Genomic DNA, 26572 nt, shown 5'->3' on the forward strand with positions numbered 1-26572 from the left:
CATGGTCTACTGATTTTCATTAAAGATGCCAAGGAACTTGGTGGGGAAGGAATGGTCTTTATTATAAATGGTGCTAGAACAACTGAATAGCCACATACAAAAATGTAAACTTTGATTCATACCTGATACTTATGCTAAAATTAACTCAAAATGAACTATTTAGCTAAATGTAAAAACTAAAACTATAAAATTCTGGAAGAAAATAAAGGAGAAAACATTTGTGACCCTGGGTTAGACAAAAATTTCTTAGGTATGACACAAAAGCACAATCCATTAAAAAATTTGGTAAACTGAATGTCATAAAAATTTAAACCATCTCCTCTTTGAAAGGCACTGTTAAAGCAAGCCAGACTGGGAGAAAATACAAATGATAAACCTCATATGGGATGACTTGTATCTAGAATAAACAACCCTCAAAACTCAGTAAGAAAACAAGCACAATTTGGCTGGCCACAGTGGCTCACACTGTAATCCCAGCACTTTGGGAAGCCAAGGCAGGCAGAGATGAGGAGGTCAAGACCAGCCTGGCCAACATGGCAAAACCCTGTCTCTACTAAAAATACAAAAATTAGTCAGGCATGGTGGCACGTGCCTGTAATCCCAGCTACTCGAGAGGCTGAGGCAGGAGAATTGCTTGAACCTGGGAGGTGGAGGTTGCAGTGAGCCAAGATTGCACCATTGCACTCTGCCCGGGTGACAGTGAAACTCCATCTCAAAAAAAAAAAAAAAAAAAAAAAAAAAAGAAAGAAAAAGAAAGGAAATAAGCACAATTAAAAAAAAAAAAAAGGCAAAAAGTATGAACAGATACTTTCCCTAAAGAGATACACAGATGGGGCCAGGCGCGGTGGCTCAAGCCTGTAATCCCCGCACTTTGGGAGGCTGAGACAGGCAGATCACGAGGTCAGGAGATCGAGACCATCCTGGCTAACACGGTGAAACCCCGTCTCTACTAAAAAATACAAAAAAACTAGCTGGGCTTGGTGGCGGGCGCCTGTAGTCCCAGCTACTCGGGAGGCTGAGGCAGGAGAATGGCATAAACCTGGGAGGCGGAGCTTGCAGTGAGCCGAGATCCGGCCACTGCACTCCAGCCTGGGCAGCAGAGCGAGACTCTGTCTCAAAAAAAAAAAAAGATACACAGATGGCAAATAGGTACATGAAAAGATGCTCAACACACCATCAGCCATTAGGAAAGTGCAAATTGAAACGGTAATGAGGTATTTCTACATGCCTATTGGGATGGTTAAAATTTTTTAAGCATAATACCAACTGTTGAAAAGGGTGTGGAGGAATACTCTCACTACTAATAATGAGAATGTAAAATGGTACAATCACTTTGGAAAACAGCGTGACAGTTTCCTAAAAAGTTAAAAATAGGGTGGGCATGGAGGCTTACACCTGTAATCCCAGCACTTTAGGTGGCCAAGGCAGGTGGATCACTTGAGGCCAGGAGTTTGAGACCAGCCTGCACAACATGGTGAAACCCCATCTCTACTGAAAATGCAAAAATTAACTGGGCATGGTGGCACATGCCTGTAATCTCAGCTACTCGGGAGGGTGAGGCAGGAGAATCGCTTGAACCCAGGATGGGGAGGTTTCAGTGAGCCAAGATCATGCCACCGCACTCTAGCCTGGGCAACAGAGTGAAACTCGGTCCCCAAAACAGAAGTTAAAATACACCTACAATATAATTCAGCCATTCTACTTCCAGGTATTGACCCAAAAGAAATGAAAGTACCCATCTATGGAAAAACTTGTACAAGATTGATTATTCATAGCAGCTTTACTTGTAACAGCCCCAAACTAGAAACAACCTAAATGCACATCAACAGGTGAATAGACAAATTGTGGTGCATCCATCTAATAAAATATTACTCAATGAAAAGGAGTAAACTATTGACACAAAACATGAATGAATCTCAAAGTAATTATGGAGAGTGGTAGAAGCCAGACCATAAACGTAAATGCTGTATGATTCCATTTATATAAAATTCTAGAAAATGCAATCTAATCTAAAGTGACAGAAAGTAAATCAGTGGTTCCCTGAAGTGTACGGGGAGAGCCAAAGGATCCGAACAGGGAGGACCACAAAAAAAGGAACACAAGGACACTTTTGGGCATGCTGGATATGGTCATTATCTTGATTGTAGTGATGCTTTCACAGGTGTACCAATGTCCTAAAACTTACAATATTGTACACTTTAATTTTTGTTTATTTTTTTGAGAACAGAGTCTCACTCTATCGCCCAGGCTGGAGTGCAGTGGCATGATCTTAGCTCACTGCAACCTCCGCCTCTCGGGTTCAAGTGAGTCTTCTGCCTCAGTCTCCCGAGTAGCTGGGACTACAGACGCCCACCACCACACCCGGCTAATTTTTTGTATTTTTAGTAGAGACAGGGTTTCACTGTGTTAGTCAGGCTGCTCTGGATCTCCTGACCTCGGTGATCCACCCACCTCGGTCTCCCAAAGAGCTGGGATTACAGGTGTGAGCCACCGTGCCTGGCCGAAACTGTACACTTTAAATATGTGCAATTCATTATGTCAATTACCCTTTCATTAAACTCTTAATCTTTTAAAATATAAAGAGTAATAAATTCAATTAAAAACATGTCTAACCAATGTACAGCCTGCTTCATGTTGATTCAGTATTTTTCTTCTGCCTCTGGACAAAGAGATGAAAGCCCTCGACAAAATCTGACACCCTGTTTGGGAGTACCAAAATATATGACAGGCCCCAGCTCTGAGCTCCTCTGAATTTTTATTTATTATTTTGGGGAAAAAAATGACATGATTTTGATAAGACATTGAAGACTATTTCAAAAAGAAATGGTATAAATGAGGACACGATGAAAGTTACACCGACATCTCTGAGCCTGTACGTGGGAAGCCATGACTGCTGCTGTACCAACTTCACAGGCTGCTGAGGATGGAGAGTGTAGGGGCTGTTCTGTCACAGGTGGGTGTGTGCACTTGCACTGACTAAGTCATTCTGTCTGCCACATTGAATCTAAATAAAGAAACTTCCCACAGCTTCTCATTTCCCTACTATATTGCAGATCGAAACTCCTTTTGCATCCTATCTAAATTTGGAAGTCTTTTCCCTCCCCACTCTCCTTGTTCCCCCTCTGACCAATTCCATTGATATTTCCAATTATTTCTCCACCTGATGCTTTCCATAACATTAACTGCACACACTGGTTTCCATTTATCTGTACAGATTAAAACTGATGGTTGGCTTGGGTTTGCTACACTGAATCCATTAAAACTGTGTTCAATACTCGAAGACAAAACCTGTGCTCTGCCGTTTCACAAGGAGAAAGAGAGGCATGCTCACCATCTGCTGTTTCCAGCATGCTCCCGCTGCACCCCCGAGGAACACTTCTCACAGAAGCCACCTGCGGACGCTCAAAGTATGAATGCTCCACGAGGCCCGTGGTGACATCAGGAGGGGCAGAATGCAGATCTGCTTTTGAAAAACACACCCAAAATGAAAGTGGCTGTTAAGTCAAATGAGTATTAAGCTGCTCTTCAAACCCCATTAGTCTAAAGCTCCACTAGCTGAGCTCTAAGTGGGGAGAGTGTGGTATTTTCATTAATTTTGTTTTCTTGGCTGACCAAACGCATTCTAGGACCCTATGAACTCCCAGACACGTTATGTAGACATCTGCGTGCATGTGGGTGGCTCAATACTCAAAGAGATCCAGACTCAGAACCACCATCTTCAGCACACAGACAGGCACAGAGTAAACCTGCCTGTCACAATGGCCTGATGAGATTTCAGTTAGAAATTCCCTCAAGGGGCCAGGCGCGGTGGCTCACGCCTGTAATCCCAGCACTTGGGGAGGCTGACGTAGGCGGATCACCTGAGGTCAGGGGTTCGAGACCGGCCTGGCCATCATGGCGAAACCCCATCTCTACTAAAAACACAAAAATTAGCCGGACGTCGTGGCACATGCCTATAACCCCAGCTACTGGAGAGACTGAGGCAGGAGAATCGCTTGAACCCAGAAAGCGGAGGTTGCAGTGAGCCGAGATCGCGCCACTGCACTCCAACCTGGGCAACAGAGTGACGAGAGAGAGCGAGAAAGAGAGAAAGAAAGACAGACAAAAAGACAGACAGAAAGAAATAAATTCCCCCAAGGAAGTAGAAACAAATTTGAAATCAATTGTCATTGGTACATTTTTTTGTAACATTATGAAAAACATAGCCAGGCTCATACAAACTACTACAACCCCCAAAAAAGTATGTTGGACACCATACCTTTGCAGTCCTAAAAAAACACAACTACAGAAATTAAAACTTTCCCCACTGCCAGTTAAAATATCTGCAAAACTAAGAGACCACAATCAAGTTCTTTTTTTTTTGAGATGGAGTCTCACTTTATCACTGCCCAGACTAGAGTGCAGTGGCACAATCTTGGCTCACTGCAACCTCCGCCTCCTGAGTTCAAGCGATTCTCCTGTCTCAGCACACCAAGTAGCTGGGATTACAGGCATGCGCCACCACACCCGGCCAATTTTTGTATTTTTTGTAGAGACGGGGTTTCATCATGTTGGCCAAGCTGGTCTCAAACTCCTGGACTCAAATGATCCACCCACCTTGGCCTCCTGAAGTCCTGGGATTACAGGTGTGAGCCACCGCACCTGGCCACAATCAAGTTCTTAAAGTAGAATTGGTGTAACATTTAAAAACAGACATTCGATGTGGAACATGTGTAAAAGTCACTCGTTCCATTGTCTGCATGTACATTTTTGTGTTTTATTTCCATGGTACGGTCTGCCTATCTGTTCAGAATGCGGCTGACTATAAGTTCCTATAGGAATTATGGTTATAATTGGGTCTACCACTAGGAAAGGCACTGTGTCTTTACAGACGTTGTGTTCTGTCACAATAATGAATACACAGATGCTTGTCCACTTATAAAAATCAACACTGGGGCCAACGCAGTAGCTCACATCTGTAATCCTAACACCTTGGGAGGTTGAGGCAGGCAGATCAGCTGAGGTCAGGAGCTCGAGAATGGCCTGGCCAACACGGCGAAACCCTGTCTCTACTAAAAATACAAAAATTATCCGGGTGTGGTGGTGCATGCTTGTAATTCCAGCTACTCAGGAGGCTGAGGCAAGAGAATCGTTTGAACCCGGGAGGTGGAGGTTGCAGTGAGCCGAGATTGCACCACTGCACTCCAGCCTGGGCGACAGAGTGAGACTCTGCCTCAAAAAAAAAAAAGAAAAAAAAAAAAGAATCAACATTGGCTGTGCAGCGGCTCACACTTATAATCCCAGCACTTTGGGAGGCTGAGGCAGGAGGATCACTTGAGCCCAGGAATTTGAGACCAGCCTGGGCAACATAGCGAGATTCCATCTCTTAAAAAAATAAATAAATAGCTGGGCATGGTGGCGGATACCTGTGGTCTCAGCTACTTGGGAGGCTGAGGTGAATGGATCACTGGAGCCCAGGAGTTCCAGGTTACACTGAGCTAGGACCATACCGCTGCACTCTAGCCTGGGCCACAGAGTGAAATCTTATCTCAAAAAAGAAAAAAAAAAAATCAGCACTAGTATCTGTTAGGTAGAGACAACTGGTAATGTTTAATATTTTAACAAAGGTACCTATTAGTATCACTGTGGTATTCCTAGGTACAATGCAAAGCAGTAACTTTTTACTAGGTTTGTATAAAGCTGTGAAGTATATGAAAGCACAAACTCACTATCTGCATAGCAGAATATACCTTCTGAAAAAATCTAAACTGTTAAGATTTTTCACAACCCTTAAAAAAGCCTGATGCAGATCAAATTAGCATTTTAAAGTATGTCTATCAGGACGTTCTTTTAGTTTAAAAAGAAATTTCCCCACTCTTCCAAATCCAGCAAAAAGAATAAATGATTTTAAAAGTATATAGGGAAAAAAAGGTATATGTGGTATACACACATGTACTACAAGTAGTTTTTAAAATAGCTATATAATGGCTGGGAGCAGTGGCTCATTCCTGTAATCCCAACATTTTGAAAGGCCAAGATAGGAGGATCACTTGAGCCCAGGAGTTCAAGACCAGTCTGGGCAACATAGTAAAAACCCCATCTTTCCAAAAAATTTTTAAAAATTAGCTGGGCATGCTGGCATTTGCCTATAGTCCCAGCTACTCAGGAGGCTAAGGTGGGAGAATTTCTTAAGCCCAGGAGTTCAAGGCTGCAGTGAACTATGATCATGCCACTGGACTCCAGTGTGGGTGACAGAGCAAGACCCTGTCTCTAGGGGGGAAAAAAAAAGAAAAAAAAAAACAAACAGCTGCATAAAAATAAACATAAACTACATTCAAAACAAAACAAAACTATAATTAGAAGTATTGCTTTTAAAAATAGGTATTTACATTCATATAAAAATGCTTAATATATTTGATTTCCTTAATCCAAAACTGAAAGTGGTATTTTTAAAAATTATCTTTACCTGATACATTCTACCTCAAATGTTTTACTTAATATATTCTTCCTCTTTTCATGTTTCTTTCCTTAGTTTAAATTGAAGACACATCTAGTGTTAGAAACTAAAACAAAGGATGATTTCTGTAATAAGACGGAAGTTGACTGTTTTTGAGATTTAGAAATTCAAATTAACTATGCCCAACATTTAGGATGTGGGTAGCTACAATCTGTAGAAAATTGCAATCCTGTAAGCAAGGTATTAAATTAAGTCCAAGTTAAGAACTTTTTAAAAAATTTGTTAGAATTGATCACAAAATGTTGACGCTAGGACTAACAGGAAAGGAAGAGATGATTACAGCTGCATTTGCAGGAGTCAGGAGCTGTCTTCCATCAACACAGGTCATAAACCTACATTCTAAATAATTGCAGCCACGTCCTTTTCAGAGAATGAAAACATCTAATTCAAACACACATCAGAGTTAAATGCTTTGCTTCTAACTGGAAAGCTGAGGGCTATATAGTCAAACATTCTGAACTGTGGCTAATTTTTCATGCTGAGTAAGCTTTTATTTCTAACCCACCAGGAAACGGTGTTGAGATGACTCAGCAATGGCTAATAAACTCAAGCTACAAATGTTTTGTTTGCTCTCCTGGACCATCTCACCTAGAAAGGAGATTCTGGGAGAAGAAATGAGGTAACAGAACATTTAAAATTACTGTTTTCCTGCCCCTGCCTCAGAATTGGAGTTAACTATGTATTTCTATAAAGTTAAATCACCAATGATGAATAGAGAAGGAAAACAATAGTGCAAAAACTGTTTTCAAGGTATGGACTGTACAGCTCCTTGAGGAAACGTGGGCAGCAACCTCTGGCCATGGAATACCCAGGAAAGCCACAGAAATATCTGGGCAGGCTGTTTTCCAAAGAGGAGCTTTCTCTGTGGAAAATGCTGCCTTCTGCTGCCCTGGTAGTCTTGGCGTTCCTCTATGAGCTGGAAGCAGTTTAGAGACAGAGCAGGGCACTGCAAGCTTTCATCTGAGACTGACACCTCAGGAGAAGGACACATGTTTAATGGAAACAGATGTATTGACTCAAACAAATAAAAAATGAAGAGCAACAGTGATGCGCCCTACGGAGGATGCTGAGTCAGAAGCTGTTGGCCACTCAACATACCCAACTTTTCCCCAATCCAGCCAAATGACCAAGGTCTTAGAAAAAAGCTCAGCACCCATGGGGACCCCAGCACAAACAACAGCATGTCACGGGTGTCACCATTTCAGTTTTGGCAGAAAAGCAACTAAAAGCAAAGAAAATGAATAGGAATCAAGAAAATTGGTATCAGCCCTGGCTTCACCACTTAGGCTGCTGTGCGATCTCAAGCAAGTTAAAATCACCGGACTTTTTTTCTTCTTTCCTCATCTGGGAAAAAAAGGAGGGGATTAAGATGAGTCTTCAACAATACTGATTGTATTTTATGGTACTTGTGCAAGAGTGTGTGTGGGTTTCACATGCCAGTTACATACAGTTAACTATGCGGCTGTTTTAGTTAAAAAATATAATTTCAAAGGATGAAAGGTTTACACTTTTTTCATGTCTAAGATGAATGTAATCCAAGGGATTCTATGATTTGGGAAAGATCCATGCATCCATATGATTAGCTCTGACTGACACCTTTTCACGCCGAAGGCTGTCTAACTTGGTATCTGGAGGAGCGAAAGCCAGACCACACTGCAGCCGTCTACCCCAACCTCAGAATTCCAGCCGGGTACAGAGACAACCAATGGCCCTGCAGCTGTGAACATAGAGCCAAGAGCAAAGGCACAGACAACAGAGAGGCAGCCAGGTCAAGGGTGATGATCACAGCCACCAGCAGGTATGGATGTGTGCTGACCATCTACCCCTGCACCTGCTGTGTGCACCAGCTACCCCTTCAAGACCAGGAAGCTGTTATGACACTGAGAAACACTACACCCTTCTGGGGGACTATGAGAAATGCCCCATGCCTCAAAGGACTAGGACTGCCAAATTAAAGAAGTATCAAGAACTACTTTTGTTACCAAAAGGACATTTCCCAGATGAAAAATAAGGTAGGTCTTGATGGGGAAAAAATTTGCAACTGAGCTGTATTGTTGAAAAGGTTATTAGGGATTTAATCTAAATGATGAATTAACCAAATATTATCCCATTTCTTTCAAGTGCAATTATTAAAAGCTCAAAATCAATTTAATGTCTCAGGCAGAAAAAGCCAGCATGGGTTATCTGGGTTGTGTGACCTCAGTCACTTGGAGAGCACTCAGGCCTGCAGCTCAGTCTGCAGGGTGGCGCCCAGCTCAGGTGCCCTCTACCTGCTGCTCTGTCCTGGACACTCCTGACCCCGCTCTGCTGGCACCGGGGCCGCAGCAGCTTGTTACTGACCTATGTGGGTGTGGGCCTCACGGCCTGCGAGAGCAGTGGCAGCGGCGGCCCCCGGCGTGGCTGCAGCACTGGGAGCGGCGGTGGGTCTCCCTCCCGGGTGAGATGAGGTGGAGGATGCAGAGGATGAGGTGGACGAGCCCTGAATGACCCGGTCGAGCCAGGGCTCGACGCTGGAATGGCTCTGGAGCGGAGTGGAGGTGAGTCGCCCGGGTCGCCGTAAAGAGCCCTCATCTTCTGAGGCAGACGACGTGTCTGTGGTTAAAATAACGATGACAGGCATGATATCGGGATGAATCAAGAGGAGGACGGAGTTCCCACTTGCACTGGAGCCTCCCAGGCCTGTGTGCAGCATGCTTCTGTACACCTGGCACAGCTCTGCCCAGACAAAGCCACAGAGTCAGCTCAAAGGTCACCCTCAACCTAGAAGGGCGTGCAAGGAGCCCTACTGTGGGGAAAATGATTCAGAGAGAACTCAGCCACAGGGCACCACACACACTCAGTGAAGACAGCCTCTGATCTCCCAAACGGCTTCGGCATCTACCTCAGTGGGGGTGTCCCGTGAATATCCAGTGCTGCACTGCATGTCCACAGAGTCAGACGCCATATCCACACACCAGTCAGCATCACCCGGGGGCGAGCCCGGGCCCGGCCCTACACCTTGGAGGCAATGAGAAGGCCTCCTGGCCTGTGCACGGCCCCAGCAACAACACGGTGGCCACGGGAGAACCGCAGCCCGGTCTACATGCATCCTTTCAGGGGAGTCAGGTGAACTAGCTCTACAAACAACTCCTTCCCCAAGCAAATGGCTTCAGTCAACAAAATTAACTGTACATTAAGGTTTCTTCAAGTCAGCATGAGTGAGTGTTTTATTATGGGTTTTACAATTATTAAAAAATTATTTTAAAATTGGATAGTGTCTATAGCTATGTTTAATAAAAACAATAATTTGACAGTCATTTCTAAGATTTTTTTCAACACTAAACTTCTTTTAAGCAAGAAAGTGTTACCAAAACCACTAAATCATCTTGTGAATCTGGTGTGCTTGGTTTTATTGTGTAGTATCTCCAAATGCATCAAACTAAAAATGGGTGTCACTATTTTTGTTACTTTAAATATACAACAATGCAAGTTCATGAATATAAAGTCATTAGACACTATCAACATCTTGCACAGTTTAAAAGGAAGACTAAAATACATTATTGCTAGAGAGAAACCTCATATAAAAGTTTTCATTTCTAATGGTACCAATAATAAAACAACAAAATCAACCCCAAAACTTTCCAAATAGTCTTATACTGTTGCATGTAAGTCCTGGTTACAACCTGTTAAGTTATAGGTACTGAGATGAGAATAACTGTAAAATTCTTAATTCAGAAAGCTTTAGCTTAGTGCTTATTTTAGGTTCCTCTTAGTGTTTTAGGTTCCTCTCTTTACTAAAAAACATAAATAGCATCTTAGTAAAAGAAATTAAGATCCACACAAAAAGTCTTATAGAAAGCAAGTACCCATTTGGGTAAGAATACTATGTGCACCATAGATTTTCAGGTAAGGAATATGAGCATATGCAAACATTTTTAATCTCCAAATGTGTCCAATCTATACTACAGGCCAGACGGATATTCCAACTCAATGGGAAGTAAATAGGTTAACATCAGGCCTGTGAAACACTCAAAAAAGCCACTCCTGACATTGTTTATCAATACCTGGAGGGGTGTAGGTTTCCACAGATGAATGCACAAGGACAGAACGTCTTTTCGAAGGCATAGGCATCTTCCTCTCTTTGTATTTGGCCAAAGCTGCTTGCACGGCTTCAGTGTGGACATCTACACAGGAAGGACAGCAGTAAAAATACTTTTTACAAGACTGGTTATAAAGTAACAAATTAAGTTTCATGTCTTTGTTTTCAGTGGGGGTAAAAGGAACAGAAGCTCTCTCTGTCTATCCCACTTGTTAGTCCTAGATTTCTTTAAATATTCCTTTGTTTGTAGATCTAACTTTGAAATCATGTAAATATTTCCATATTATAAACCAAAACTGAATAAAAGAGAAATCCCCAAAATTGAAAATAAAGCGAAACAAATGAGCCTAAATGTGTATCTTGTTGGTTTAAACCTCGCTTGTTCAACCCCTACAAACAAATGAGGCCCCTCCCACAGGCCTCATACAGCTCAGGAGGGCTTTGAATGCAGCCTACTACAAATTCGTAAAATTTCTTAAAATGTTATTAGGTTTTTTTGCAATTTTTTCTTAGCTTATCAGCTATCATTAGTGTTAGCGTACTTTATGTGTGGCCCTGGACAATTATTATTCTTCCAACGTGGCCCAAGGAAGCCAAAAGATTGGACACCCCTGGTTTAAACTACTGCAGCTGACTTTGAAACACCGAAGTTAAACTGGTCAACCTCTACTTCCAGAAATATCTAATAAGAACAAAAGTAACTGTACAAAAAATGTTTAACTCTCTCATATTGTTGATAGCAGTGAGGACATTGTCATACAGATCTTTCGTGAGTCCTGTGGGATATGGCAAATTAAAACACTTGATAGTCTGATTCTACCATCCCTAGAGCTTGGACACTCATAAGGGAGAGGAGATACAAATGTAGATGAAAGAGGTAGGCTGGACACAGTGGCTCATGCCAGTAATCCCAGCGCTCTAAGAGGCTGAGGAAGGAGGATCGTTTGAGGCCAGGACCAGCCTGGGCACCAGAGCAAGACCACATTTCTGCAAAAAAAAAAAAAGTTTTTTTTTTTGAGATGGAGTCTTGTTTTGTCGCTAGGCTGGAATGCAATGGCGTGATCTCAGCTCACTGCAATCTCTGCCTCCTGGGTTCAAACGATTCTCCTGTCTCAGCCTCCCAAGTAGCTGGGATTACAGGCGCCCCCCACCACGTCCAGCTGATTTTTGTATTTTTAGTACAGATGGGGTTTCACTATGTTGGCCAAGCTGGTCTTGAAGTACTGACCTCATGATCTGCCCGCCTCCACCTCTCGAAGCGCTGGGATTATAGGCGTAAGCCACCGCGCCTTGCCCAATTTTTTTTTTAAAATTAGGCAGGTGCAGTGGCATGCGCCTGTGGTCCCAGCTACTCAGGAAGCTGAAGTTGGAGGACCACTTGAGCCCAGGAGTTCCAAGCTGCGGTAAACTATGATTGTACCACTGCCTCCAGCCTGGGTGACAAAGTGAGAACCCAAGAAAGAAAGAGAGAAAAAGAAGGAAAGAAAGGGAAGAAAGGAAGAAAAGAAAGAGAGAGAGAGAGAGAGAGAAAACGGGCACAGTGGCTCATGCCTGTAATCCCAGCTACTGGAGAGGCTGAGGCAGGAGAATTGCTTGAACCCGGGAGGCAGAGGTTGTGGTAAGCCAAGATTGCGCCATTGCACTCCAGCCTGGGAAATGAGTGAAACTCTGTCGAGAAAGAGAGAGAGAGAGAGAGAGAGAGAGAGAAAGAGACAGAAAGAGAGAAGGGGAGAAGGGGAGAACGGGAGGTGAGGAGGGGAGAGGAGGGGAGAAGGGGGGAGGAGGAGAGGAGGAGAGAGAAGAGAGAAAAGAGAAAGAGGGAGGGATGAAGGGAGGGAGGGAGAGAAAGAGATGAAGTACAGACCCTGCAGTCACTACAAACAAATGTGGTATCTTGTCTTTTAAAAGTGTGTCTTACCTCTGTACATTGAAAATGTCTACAAACCACAATCAGCCCAACAGCAATCAGCATCCCTAGTGCCCAGACTGTGCTCTTGAAACACCATCCTCACGTTAAAAAAAAACCTGAGAAATGGCAGATTCTGGAGCAGGGGAAGAAATGCCCAGGATGAGCCTAGAACTTCTTATCCTAACAGCCAACCAGGAAGTGGTCAAACAACTCAAGCCAATTTGAAGAGATTCCCAATGGCGAAGAATGGGACAATCTGAGTATCGATAAGGAGAAATACTAGAATGGACTGAAACACCAAATATGATACTGATAAAAGAAGAAAAAGGAAAAGAGGAAACAAAATCAATTGGTTACCACTGGAGGAGGCCAGTGACTCAACCTATTGTTCTGAAAACTAGTAAATAAATGGAAAGAATTAAATATTCATCTTGACTTTCCTGTACCAAGTTGTAAATAACAGAAGTTTCTCTTTATGGAAATATTCTGGCATTTGAATGAAGAAGGAATGTCAGAATCTAAATTTCACCATTTTGCAGCCCAAAGGAAATCATCAATCTAAGAACTGAGAAAATCACTAGCTTCCAAGCACCACAGCAAAGAGCAAGAGTCAGGCCCAACAGGCCTCTTGGTGGAGGAACAGGGGCCGCCCGTGAGTCTTGTAAACAGCTGAACATTGTAACCTGACTTTCATCAGCTCTAGTGAGCTAAAAAGCATGTCAGAGACACCAAGAGGAACCATCAGACAAACATAGCTCAGCTTCTCCTACAAGCTAAGTTTCACAGAGGCTGAAACACTTACCAACCAACTGCAATGTGAGCTCTTATTTGGATCCTGGGTCCAAATAAACTTGTTCTTTTGAAGCCATATGAACATTGGCTGAATATTTGATATTAAGGAAGTATTTATTGTTAATAACTTTGTGATAATGGCATTATTTCTTAGAAATACAATCTTTTCAGATACAGAGACCAAGACCATTACGACATGAAAATGACAGAGATCAAGAATATTATGACATCTAAATGAAATAACATATCTGAGATTTGCTTTAAAACCATAAGGGAAGGGAGGAAGCAGGTAGAGTACAGATTAATCCAAGCCAGGGCATGGATGACCGAGAATTTCTGGAGCTCGACGATGGGTCCAGGGGAGCTATCACACAAAGATGACCAGTTTTGTAGACGCTTCAATTTTCCCCAACCAATGTCTGAAAACATTTAAAAATCTCACATTTAAATGGCTTGTAGGGCCAGGTTAAACCTTTTCCTACTCAGGAAAGGTGAAGAATTCACACCTATACATATGATAAAGGAAACTTATGGATATCAAAGGCATAGAACAATTCTAAAGGCTTCCAGAGAAAAAGAGTAAATCACCTTGAAAGATCAAGAAACAGATTGACAGTACTCAGTAGGATCACCAGGCACAGAAAAGCAACAGTTTTGAAGAAAAAAGTGTTAAACCTATAATTTTATATCTAGCCAGATTATCATTTAAACATGAAGATTTAATAAAAATATTATCAGACATACAAGGTTTGAAAAGCATTTCCACACAAGGACTTAACTGAAAACGCTCACGGAAAAAGGCGCTCACAAAAAGAGAGCAAGAAACAGACTGAGACCCTTGTGACGGATTTGGAAGTTACTATGATTCCCCTGCTTTAAACATTATTGCTGTCTTAGAAAAAAAGGAAAATAAGTATAGATTAAAAACTACCTAGAACTAAAAATATAGATAATAGCAACATGATAGGGTATAACAACAGATCCAAAAATACTCAACAAACCCCAAGTATAACAAAACCAGCCAACGCGCATAACAATCAAATCACTCAATACCAGCGTCTTAGTCTGTTCAGCTTCCATAACAAAACAGCATAAACTAAGTGGCTTAAACAACACAAATTTATTTTCTTACTGGAGACTGGATGTCTGAGATCAAGGTGCCTCATGGTTGGTGTCTGGTGAGGGCTCTCTTCTAGGCTTACAGACATCTGCCTTCTAACCATTCTACTCATAGGGTGATGGGGCAGGGCGGGGGCCAGCAAGCTCTAGTGCCTCTTCTTTTTTTTTTTTTTGAGACAGTCTCACTCAGGCTGGAGTGCAGTGGGGCAATACTGGCTCACTGCAACCTCCACCTCCCAGTTCAAGCTATTCTCATGCCTCAGTCTCCAGAGCGCCTGGGACTACCAGCATGTGCCATCACAACTGGCTAATTTTTGTATTTTTAGTGGAGATGGGGTTTTGCCATGTTGGCCAGGCTGGTCTCCACCTGCTTCAGCCTCCCGAAGTGCTGGGATTACAGGTGTGACTACTGCGCCTGGCCAATGCCTCTTCTTATAAGGACGCCAATCCCACTGTGAGGGCCCCACTCTCATGATCTCATCTAAACCTAATTACCTCCCAAAGGACCAAACTCCAAATAGCATCCCACTGGGGTTAGGGCTTCAATATAGGAATTTCAGAGAGGATATAATCGAGTCCACAGAATAGTGATAAAGAGAAAAATCTTAAAAGTGCAAGAAGAAAAAAAGACGCATACAACAGAACACGGATAAGAAACAAAGTTAAAGGACTAACACTACTGATTTTAACATTTATTATTAAGGTACGATCATCAAGAGAACACTGTTTTGCCATAAAGACAGATGAAGAGATCAACAGAACAGAACAGACAGTCCAGAAATAGATGCATGCATTTACGTGCAACTGCTTTTAGAAAAAAGTGCAAAGGGAATTCGCTGGAGAAAGCACAGACTTAAGGAATGGTCCAGGAACAGTTGAATATCTCCATGCAAAAAAATAAACTATGATCCATACCTTGTACTTACACTAAAATTAACTAAAAAAAAAAATCACAAACTTAAGGGCACTAAAATGGCACTAAAAAACCTAAAACTATAAAACTTGTACAAGAAAACACAAGAGAGAATCTTTGTAATCTTGGGTTAGGGAAAGATTTCTTAAACACAAGAACAAAAGCACCATCCATTTTTAAAAAATAACTTGGACTTCATCAAGATTAAAAACTTCTGGTCTTCAAAAGATACTTTAAAGAAACACAAAGATAAATCACAGCCTGAGAGAAAATATTGGCAAATCCTATTTATGATAAAAGACCCGTATTCAAAAGATAAAGAATATACCTAGTATAAACTTCACAAGGGCAGAAACCAGTTTATTAACATCACTTCCATGAGCAGGAACAGGGTTGGGGAGAAGAGCCAGGACATGTAGAATATTCGGAGGGACAGAAGGGAGGAGACGTTTCCTAGGACCAGTCTCATGGAAGGCACACGTGTGCATGCATCTGCATCCAGGCCTGAGGACAACAGTGCTCAGTGAAATGCTGAGGGCAGCCATCTCAGGATTCAGAGGTATCAGGTGATTTTTACCTCTGTCCTTAAATTTGGTACTTTTTTTTACATATATAACACTAAGCACATTATTATTTACATAATCAGAGAAGTTGTTTGCCACATGATAAAGTTTTTTATAAATGTATATCAAATTGGTAAGACATTATCTGGTCAAATATTTCTTTTTTTTTTTTTTTTTTTTTTTTTTTTGAGACAGAGTCTTGCTCTGTCGCCCAGGCTGGGGTGCAGTGGCCGGATCTCAGCTCACTGCAAGCTCCGCCTCCTGGGTTTAGACCATTCTCCTGCCTCAGCCTCCCGAGTAGTTGGGACTACAGGTGCCCGCCACCTCGCCCGGCTAGTTTTTTGTATTTTTTAGTAGAGACGGGGTTTCACCGTGTTAGCCAGGATGGTCTCGATCTCCTGACCTCGTGATCTGCCCGTCTCGGCCTCCCAAAGTGCTGGGATTACAGGCTTGAGCCACCGCGCCCGGCCTATCTGGTCAAATATTTCTTAGATTATTTCTTTATACTCCCTGTTGAAAAAACATTGAAAATATTAATCTTCGTTTTCAGTATTCTTAAAACGACAATTATCCCTATTAAAATTTTTTCTGAAAAAGGCCTATCAAAAGAGCTTAAATGTGAAGAAAATATACAATCACATAGTGGTGAAAATATTAAATAGATAACGTGCTCAAGTTATTAATACATAAACTATAATAAAAAAAGTGAATTTTTTTCAATGGCTATTCTGTTAATTCCAGTAAAATATCAGAGACAAATTTAAATATTCATAAAAGCACTGCCAAACAGAGTGGCACAAATTTAATTGGAAGGAAATCTCCAAAATTAAAAAAACACTAAAACACCTACACCTAGCAGTAAAGCAGATCTGTAAAGCACAAAAATTATTAGTATCAATTTCAAAGTAAAAAGCATACAAAAGTTTTAAAGAAATTATTCTAGTAAGAGAGAGAAGACTTCTCTAGAAAGTTCTGTAGCCATCCCCTAAGAAAGTGCCACTAAAGCTACACCATGCATTAAAACAGACCGTGGTTACGTGAAGGTTAAATGTTTTTCTTGAAAAAAATATGATGATGTACATTACTGCTTATGTGAAAATAATTTCTTTGGCAGATATTGTGGCAAAGAAAAAATAACTGAAAGACTTCATGGCGAGAGTCCTAGGGCTCCAGGCCTGCCCACCTTCCCCACTGCCTAGGCTGTGACCCTACCTGACCGGAAGCGCTCATCCCTCGAGGTGGTGGGCCGAGACTTCTGCTGCTTGGGTGCAGCAGCCGTGGTTTGTGAGGGCCCAGGAATTCTATTCTCTGCTTGTAGAGATGGGTCTATTCCTGAAACACAATTTTATGGGAATACCTTGTGTGAACAATTTGCTTTTCCAATTATGAAAAAAATCCATTGAAAACAGCTTACATTTCTCATCTGTTGCATACACTCTATCAAAGAGCCTTTAATCTGGAAGTCAGTGATAGACGCATGAATGCTGTGGGTTAAGGGCAACATCCACTTTCATATTCTCCTCTCCCCACATCACCCTGCCCTGCCTCTCATGCACCATCTGCACGAAGGGTGATGATCAAACAGCTGGCCCTGTACCCTCGGCAGCACAGCACATGGCAGCTCACATCAGGGGTGGGAGCCGTGGTAGAAAGCCCTCCCAAAGCCCACTTCTGAACTGTGTTTCTAAGTCTGAAATGGCCTGTGCTGTTTGTCCCCAGCATTGTTCTACAGTGTCAGTAAACCCTGAGTGAGAAACAGCTCACCAGACCACCACTGGGGTCCACCACTAGCCCTCTGATAGAAACAGGAAAAAAGTGAAAAGGCAGAGAAGACAAGAGCGAGAGGGGCATTAGAATGATGGCGTCAGGGCACAAAGTGCTCAGAGGCTGGGACCTGCTCAGGCCAGGCCAACTGCCCTTGCTGCACCGCCCACTTGCTCTGCCTCCAAATCAGGACAAATGAAGAGCACACTGTTCTCCACACTCCTTCACCAGGCCCGCCACTCTCCGGGCAGTGGTCCCCTGGCCACAAGACACATTACAGTGAGTGAAGGAATGGGGAGCAATTGTTCAAGTCACTAAACAAAATCCCTGGTATCATTTGAACCAATTTGCTGACATTTGCAAACAGCACAAAGCAAAACCTGCAGCTGTGCTTCAACAAAAATATGCGTTTAGCTTTAGCCTTTGTTTCAAAATGTCTCATAAAATTGGCCAGCAGGAATTCCAGTCCCACTGGCTCCTCCAGCCCTAACCACTCCCTGAAGAGGCAGAGTCCATGCTGCCTCAAACCTGGGCAGGTCAGTGACTGCCCCAACAAGCGCAGTGTGGCAGAAGTGATGCTGGGTGACCTCCAAGGCTGGTGGTGAAAGGCGACACAGCTCTACCTGGCTCTCTGCAACACCACACACCAAGTCTAGAGTGTTAAGCCCCACAGTGGAGGGGCCACACGAGGACAGAGGGAGACACAGGCAGGGCTGGGGAGCCAGGTGCTCGGCAGCAGGAGTCTCCTCACCCCAACAGCCACAGCTGTGACTGAGGAGCCCTCACAGGATGTTGGCCCAGGACTTGAGCACCCAGCTCTGGCTCTGTGGACAGGGACAAGGTAACATTTGAGCTAGGCCTGCACTGCACATTTTTGAGCAGAACAGATGCTGCTGATGTTGTTCAAGTACTATGTACATTTTGGGGTGGTCAGTGCTGTGGAGAATGGGAACACTCTCTACAGAAATTGGTATTAGCCCTTCAAAATGTGAGCATACATACACACACGTGTGTGTGTGTGTGTGTACAAAACACATATTGAGCAGAGCCCTACTGACTTTGGCTTTTTGTGACTGGATAAAACAACTTTAAAGTTCACAATGGACAATACCGAGTCTTACACCTTTTGGATGATAGACAAGCATGCTGTAAAGTGACGTATACACAAATGGACTTCCTTACACTTGTATTCCAAAATATGCATCCTTTTATTCTTTGAGATAGATTCATTTATTCAACAAAGATACACGACCCAATGTGAAATTATTGGATGAAGGAGTAGATATATTTTTAACTTAACAGATATGAAGAGGTAACTTTCCAAAAAGGTTACAGCAATTCACGCTCTGACAAGCAATGTATGAAAGTGCCATTTCCCCACTCTCTGTCAGCACTAGATGTTATAAAAAGTTCTAGAATTTTGCCAATGTGATAAGAGAAAAATGGTGCCTTTTAATTTGCATTTCCATATCTACCACTGAGGTTGAACAAAATTTAATATTTATTGCCTATCCACATTTCCTGTCCTTTGGATTTCTGTTATGTCACCCAACTAAAGACCCCCACTAAAAGACCAGGAAGCCTCACTCCTTGTCTGCTGTGGACACCCTGAACTGTGTACACACACAGAGCTGTGGCCTGGCGTGTAGCAGCTCAGTCATTCTGAAATGTTCTCATTTCTAGGGAGCCTGTCACACCTGTCCATCTTTTCCTTTCTAGCTTCCAGGTCTCCTATCTTGCCTATGAAGACAATTCCTACTAAAAGGGGTGTTCAAATAGTCTCCTGAATTGTATGTTTTTATAATTAAAAACATATTTAGAACTTTAATTATTCTGAAGTTTATGTTCACTAAAGTTGGGGAGGAGGAAGAGGGTTCTTGCCTGCAGAAGGACAGTACCAGCTATTAACCCTTCCTCCTTCACATCCTCTCAAATCCCTTCCGGACTTCTTCTCTTTCACTGACTGAGTTGTGTACTCTGCACACTGACATCCTCCTGTTGTGACTATAAAGCGTACACAATCAAGTTTAGCATCTCAAATGCCAGTCCTTTATCACCAGTGTTCTTTTTCAAAAATTGATGGGCTACTCTCAGAACTTTGCCCCTTCTAATGGGTCATTTCCAATCCTAGGTTTAGGAAAACCTCAGGCCTGGTATTCAGACTGGACTACATTATGTTCACACATTAACTCGGAATCTGCCAGTTTTATAGGATGTATTAAGTTTTTCCAGTTAGGAAACTGATATGTTTCTTCACATATTAGGGTCTTGGTTATTTCTTTCAAATAGATTTTACGATCCTAACATAGGTTCTTTCTTACTAAATGCATTAATAAGCATTTGACAGTTTGTTTTCATTATGAGTAAGATTTTTTCATATTTGAAAACAAGAAATATTGCTACAGAAAAGTCACATATTTGCCTTCTATCTTCATATCTATCAAACCAAAATCACTTACTAATTCTAACAGTTACATGAGCAGTCACATGAGTTTTTAAGGTATAAAATAATATCACCTATATTTAAAGATGATTATCTTTTGTTCTCTAATATTTATTCTGCTTTGTTTTCCATCTCACTGCATCAGCTGTGACCACCCACATAATGTGTAATAAGAATGGGCTGGCCAGCATTTCTGTTAACTCTTTTGGAATGGAAATGGCTACAGTATCTGATTGTTTAGTTTGATGATTGCTGGTGATTTTGGACAAATGGGCTTTAAAGATATTTTAATAGTTTCCTTCAATCCCAATTTTACTCTGAGTTTGTTTTTATTTTGGATGAATAAATATCAGCACACAAAGAGCCTCATCAATCTTCTTGTTGTTGATCTGTTATAAAATATATCATACCAATACAGGCAATATAAAGCATGTATACAGTTTAAGAATATTATTAACAAACAATCAATGTAACCACCACATAGGCTACGAAACAAAACACTCAGTGCCTTAAGGGGTCCCTGTGACCCTCTGCAATCTAACTTACATGAGGAAATGGTGTGCTGGTTTCTGTGAAAACCATTTCCTTCTCTGTCTGGACTCACCACACAAGGTCCCTAAGTATTAACAGCTCAGTTTGGCATCTTTTTTTAAGCTTGTACTGGCTATATGCCTTTGTAATTCCTTCCTTCATCCCTACGATGTTTACAAGATTCATTCTTGCTGATGCATGTGGGTCTTTAGCTTTCTGCTGTATGAATTCTGTTGATGGGTATTTGAGTTCTTGGCAGTTTACAGATATAATGAACATTTTTGTACAAGAGAATAAGGTGCAAACAAACAGGAGTTTCTCTAGGGCAAATATGTACCTGAAGAACTGCTGCACCTCTTCAACTTTACTATGTAATCCTAGCTGCCTGCATCCTACCGATCGATTCCTCTCCAACAGGATAGCTGGCTGTGGTTACAATGTGCCTTTCTGTGATTACTAGTGAGGTTAAACATCTTTCCATTTGCTCACTGGCTATTTGGATTTTTTGTTATGAAATAACCTATTTGAATCTTCATCCATTTTTCTACTAGACTTTTTCTTATCATGTTGGGAAACTTTCTGGCTATTAAGTTTAAACTAATTAAATTAAGGGAAAGTGTGGTGGCTCACACCTGTAATCCCAGCACTTTGGAAGGCTGAGGCAGAAAACTCGCTTGAAGCCAGAAGTTCAAGACCAGCCTGGGCAACATAGCAAGATCCCATCTCAATCAATAAGCTGGGTGTGGTGGTGCACACCTGTAATCCCATGTACTCAGGAGGTTGAAGCGAGAGGACTGCTTAAACCCGGGAGTTTGAGATTGCAGTGAGCTATGATCACACCACTGTGCCCCAGCCTGAGCAACAGAGTGAGACCTTGTCTCTTATGTGCAATCATCATACATGGCTGGTGTTTCATATACTGGACAATGCAGTTAGAGAACAGGTCCGTCACTGCAAGAAGTTGTACTCGACAGCACTGCTTGGTACATTCTGGACACTAGTTCTTCTTTTTTTTTTTTTTTTTTGAGATGAAGTCTCACTCTGTCTCCCAGGCTGGAGTGCAGTGGCATGATCTCAGCTCACTGCAACCTCCACCTCCCAGGTTCAAGCAATTCTCCTGCCTCAGCTTCCTCAGTAGCTGGAACTACAGGTACGCGCCACCATGCTCGGCTAAGTTTTGTATTTTTTAGTACAGTCGGGGCTTCACTATGTTGGCCAGGTTGGTCTTGAACTCCTGACCTCATGATCCCCCCGCCTCAGCCTCCCAAAGCGCTGGGAATACAGGCGTGACCCACCATACCTGGCCTCTGGATACTACTTATTTGTGTTACAACTATCTTCTCACACTCTGTAGTTTGTCTTTGCAATCTCTTTATGATGACGTTTGAAAAAAAGAAGTTCTTAATTTTAATGTGGTCCAATTAATCCTTTCCTTTATGGTTCCTGCTTTTTGGCACCTTCAGTGACATCAAAAAATCCTACCTTGAGATGGTGACAATTTTCCTATAAGATTTTCTAAAGGCTTTAAAGATCTTTCACATTTAGGCCGAATACATCTGGAACCGATTTTTGTCTCCAATGTCATGTGCTTTACATATGGACAAAGAACTATGCCAGCACCATGCCTGCCACACCGCTATTCCCATGTGCAAAGTCCACGCACGTATGCATCTGTCTGAGCTGTCCACTCTGTCTTAGTGACAATGGCTTTATAGTAACTCTTCATATCCTTATTGGGCCAATCTTCTCGCCTCATTCTTTTTTGAACATATTTTGGGTCTCTTGACCTTTTATACTTGGATATACATCTCAGAACTAACTTGTTAAGTTACACACACACACACACCCCTATTGAAATGATGAATGCACTGAATCTACAAATCAATCTAATGTGGCAAGAACCGACATCTTTACAATGGATGCTCTAGCCCCAGTAAGGAAATGTGCAGGCTGTTCATAATCATAAAAATAAAATAAATCCTCTTTGGGAATGAGATCTGAGATCTGTATCAAGCCAGAGCTTTAAATTATAATCTATGCCTTTGAATTTTATTAATATTAGATGCATATTTTTCAAGACCAGCCTGGGCAACACAGCGAGACCCTGTCTCCATCAATAATAAACATATACCAGTGTTTAAACTTGGTTTAACATTGCTAACAAATGTTAAACTCTAAAAACAAGTTAAAAATCAAGTCTTATAAAACAATATAATTGCTATGTAACATCTGAGTGTATTGACCTTACCTTGAATAAGCGGTATATAACGTGCAAGCAGCTTTGCCCTTTTCTTTTCATACCCTTTTTGAGTGATGTCACCTAAAACAACAATGGAAAAAAGAATTACATTTCTTCTACAATTGCAAAATTTTAGAATTAAAAATTAATTCATGATTGAAAAACTGGAAACACTAATGTCTTTCCACGAAGTGATAGGACAAATAAACTATGATGGAATCATAGTATCCCATAAAATGGAATACCACTCAGCAGTAAGAAAGGAACAAACTACTGATACACACGGCAATTTGGATAGATCTCACATGCATGCTGCTGAGTGAAAGAAGCCAGACTCAAAAGGCTGTATATGGAATCCTCAATTTTTATGACATTCTGGAAAAGATACAACCATAGAATCAGAGACAGATAGTGGTTGCCAGGGTCTGGCAGTGAGGAAAGGACAAGGGAATTTCGAGGGTGGTGAGGAAAGGACAAGGGAATTTCGAGGGTGGTGAGGAAAGGACAAGGGAATTTCGAGGGTGGTGAGGAAAGGACAAGGGAATTTCGAGGGTGGTGAGGAAAGGACAAGGGAATTTCGAGGGTGGTGAGGAAAGGACAAGGGAATTTCGAGGGTGGTGAGGAAAGGACAAGGGAATTTCGAGGGTGGTGTGGAAAGGACAAGGGAATTTCGAGGGTGGTGAGGAAAGGACAAGGGAATTTCGAGGGTGGTGAGGAAAGGACAAGGGAATTTCGAGGGTGGTGTGGAAAGGACAAGCGAATTTCGAGGGTGGTGAGGAAAGGACAAGGGAATTTCGAGGGTGGTGAGGAAAGGACAAGGGAATTTCGAGGGTGGTGAGGAAAGGACAAGGGAATTTCGAGGGTGGTGAGGAAAGGACAAGGGAATTTCGAGGATGGTGAGGAAAGGACAAGGGAATTTCGAGGGTGGTGAGGAAAGGACAAGGGAATTTCGAGGGTGGTGAGGAAAGGACAAGGGAATTTCGAGGTGGTGAGGAAAGGACAAGGGAATTTCGAGGGTGGTGAGGAAAGGACAAGGGAATTTCGAGGGTGGTGAGGAAAGGACAAGGGAATTTTGAGGGTGGTGAGGAAAGGACAAGGGAATTTTGAGGGTGGTGAGGAAAGGACAAGGGAATTTTGAGGGTGGTGAGGAAAGGACAAGGGAATTTTGAGGGTGGTGAGGAAAGGACAAGGGAATTTTGAGGGTGGTGAAACTGCTCTACGTCGGGAGTGTAGTGGTGGTTACATGAGTATATGCACTTGTCAAAAATCTGTACCATTACAGAAGAGTAAGGGTGAATTTTACTGTGTATAAATAATACTTCAAATTTTAAAAATTGTGATCACCATCCCCTGGGAGCTTGCCAAAATCGCAGACTCTGAGGCCACACCCAACTGACAGAATCCAAAACTGCACTTTATTGAGACCCTCCAGTCATTCCTGTGCAGGTTCAAGTTTCACAAGTATTGCAATAAGGGACCCACGGAACACAAGTCCTCCCAGGCCAAGGGGTGTCCTTGGGAAAGGAGGAAAAAAGATGGCTGTTCCAATAAATTATCATAAGGAAAAATAGCCTGAAAACAAATTGAACCACCTAGGAATGAGGTAGGAAACGCAACATCATGGAAACACTTCTTAACCTAAGCACACTATTTGGGTTCCTACACATACCTGGAAGTTCTAACAGTGGATCTGTGATGCTTTGAAGACTTTATTTAGACCAGAAATATATATTACAATTCTCATGATTAGCCTGTCCTCTGGGTGAACATGGTGGAGTTTTTAGTGTTTTGTAAGACCTTCCTTCTCTCAAAACAAACAAGCAAAGCAGTAAGGCTGCTGTGAATCAAAAGACACAGGCTGATGTCGCTTATCGAGTACACAACCAAGTATTTCCGTTAGATGAATTCCAGGCTGATGTCGCTTATTGAGTACACAACTGAGTATTTCCTTTAGATGAATTTTTTATTGTAGGATTTGTTGTGTGAACAGATTGACACCGTTGAATATGTGACATCTAAGTCAAGCCTCAGTGGAAGCCTCTGAGTAGGCATTAATATGCCATCCTACAGAAGAAGAGCCTGAGCCACAGCCTGTGGGCCAAACAGCTGCTCTGGCCCAGAGTCTACCACAACCTCCCCACCTACTCCACCCTGCACTGCACCCAAGCCCTGCCCTCTGCACAGAGCCTCTGCTTTATGAGCTCACTTGGCTCCTCCCACGCCTCTTATGCTTATCTGTCTGTCCTTCCATTTATTTATTCCCTGTGCCCCCACTGTGTTCCATCCCTTCAGACAACTTTTTTTTTGCATTTAGTGTCTTTTAGACATATTTTCTTATAATTTTTTACAGTGTCTTTTGGAAACTTTTTTATAGTGTCTTTTAGAATATATTCTGCAGAACTCATGCTGCTTTGTGTCTGTGTATTTTTAATTGACCTGAATGGCATTATATTATAAATGACTGTCTTCTTCCCTAAGCCTTCCATTTTTAAAACCAACCCTTCCTCAATGCAATGAGCACACCTGATCTACTGCACTGACCCGGGTGCCCCTTGGAAGTCCATCATCCTTGTTCACCCCTCACCCCGTCACTGGACACCCCCAGGTCCAGAGCCAGCCACCGCCTACACCAACACGCTCAGTGCCGCAGTGACAATCCCCATCAGGTTCAGCATGTACCTGTGCAATTTCACTTATTAAGCTTCAACTTGCACACAACTTTTTAAGGTTTAGAAGGCAGTAATTTTCAAATGCGCATGTGCATAGGAGAGGCAATTAACCTGCATCACAGACGTATGAAATGTGGCTCTGGCTAAACTCCACTGCTGCAGAAGAATCTCCCTCAGGATCACAGACGCCAAATCCGAACTAATATCACCAAGTCCTTCACGTGGCAACACGACTTCTAAAAACCCATTCTCAAAAGCACTCAACTACCCCTTCAGTTCACAGGAACAAGGATGAGTAGTGCACACTATATGTGATGGCAAATAAGGCAAAACAATCTAATTGTCTGTCGCCAAAACAAAATAAATATGCTGCCAAACATCCGTACTACAGGATTCTGTCAATCTTAAAAAATAAAATAAAATCCTGTTATTTGTGGGGCCTGGGGTTAGACATCACTTACATGGATTCATGGTATGCTACTGGGTAAGAAGAGCAAGTTGAAAAACAATATATATATAGAAAGATTCCATTCTGATCAAATAAAATTAAGCCTGTATATTTACTTAGTAGTTGTGTATATTTGTATATACACAGAAAATGTCCAGGAAGGATGCACAACTAATTATTAACAGCATTTTCCCCTGTGGAGTGATTTGTCTTTGGGTAGGGCGAGAGACAGATTCATTTTTTACTTCATATACTTTTATTCTTTAAAATTTTTAGACACATAATCCTTTGTAATTAAGAATGTACGGAAGATGGTTCTGACGATGTATAATGGCTACATAAGATGTTATTGGGGGTAACTAGATGAATTCCATGTATTATTTTTGCAACTTCAAGTCTAAAATTATTTCAAAGTAATATGTTTTAAAATATATGGAAGAGATTATGCAGAATTGTTTTCTTTTTTAGATGTCTCATAAAATTTGCCAGTGAAACCATATGGTCTTACAGGTTTATTTTCCTGGTTTTAAACTATGAAATTAATTTATTTAGTAGTTATAGGACTATTCAGGTTTTGGCTTCATTATTGATGAGTTCTGGGGGGTTGT

General features: G+C 42.0%; 1 protein-coding gene across 3 annotated transcripts in view; it reads right to left on the reverse strand.

The window, feature by feature from the left end:
* DIP2A (disco interacting protein 2 homolog A) overlaps window positions 1-26572 on the reverse strand; it is a 110462-nt gene that overhangs the window by 56770 nt on the left and 27120 nt on the right. For 2 of the 3 annotated variants that reach the window (XM_050784323.1, XM_050784322.1), the window contains exons 2-6: window positions 22857-22928; window positions 17083-17202; window positions 10540-10659; window positions 8837-9088; window positions 3332-3460 (exon numbers count right to left, since the gene is read on the reverse strand). In XM_050784323.1, coding sequence (XP_050640280.1) covers window positions 3332-3460; window positions 8837-9088; window positions 10540-10659; window positions 17083-17202; window positions 22857-22928 — 693 coding nt within the window. The remainder of the gene's footprint in view (window positions 1-3331; window positions 3461-8836; window positions 9089-10539; window positions 10660-17082; window positions 17203-22856; window positions 22929-26572) is intronic. The other variant, XM_050784324.1, reaches the window with a different exon arrangement.

The sequence above is a fragment of the Macaca thibetana genome, chromosome 3 (assembly GCF_024542745.1).
Source record: "Macaca thibetana thibetana isolate TM-01 chromosome 3, ASM2454274v1, whole genome shotgun sequence".
NCBI classification, from domain to species: Eukaryota; Metazoa; Chordata; class Mammalia; order Primates; family Cercopithecidae; genus Macaca; species Macaca thibetana.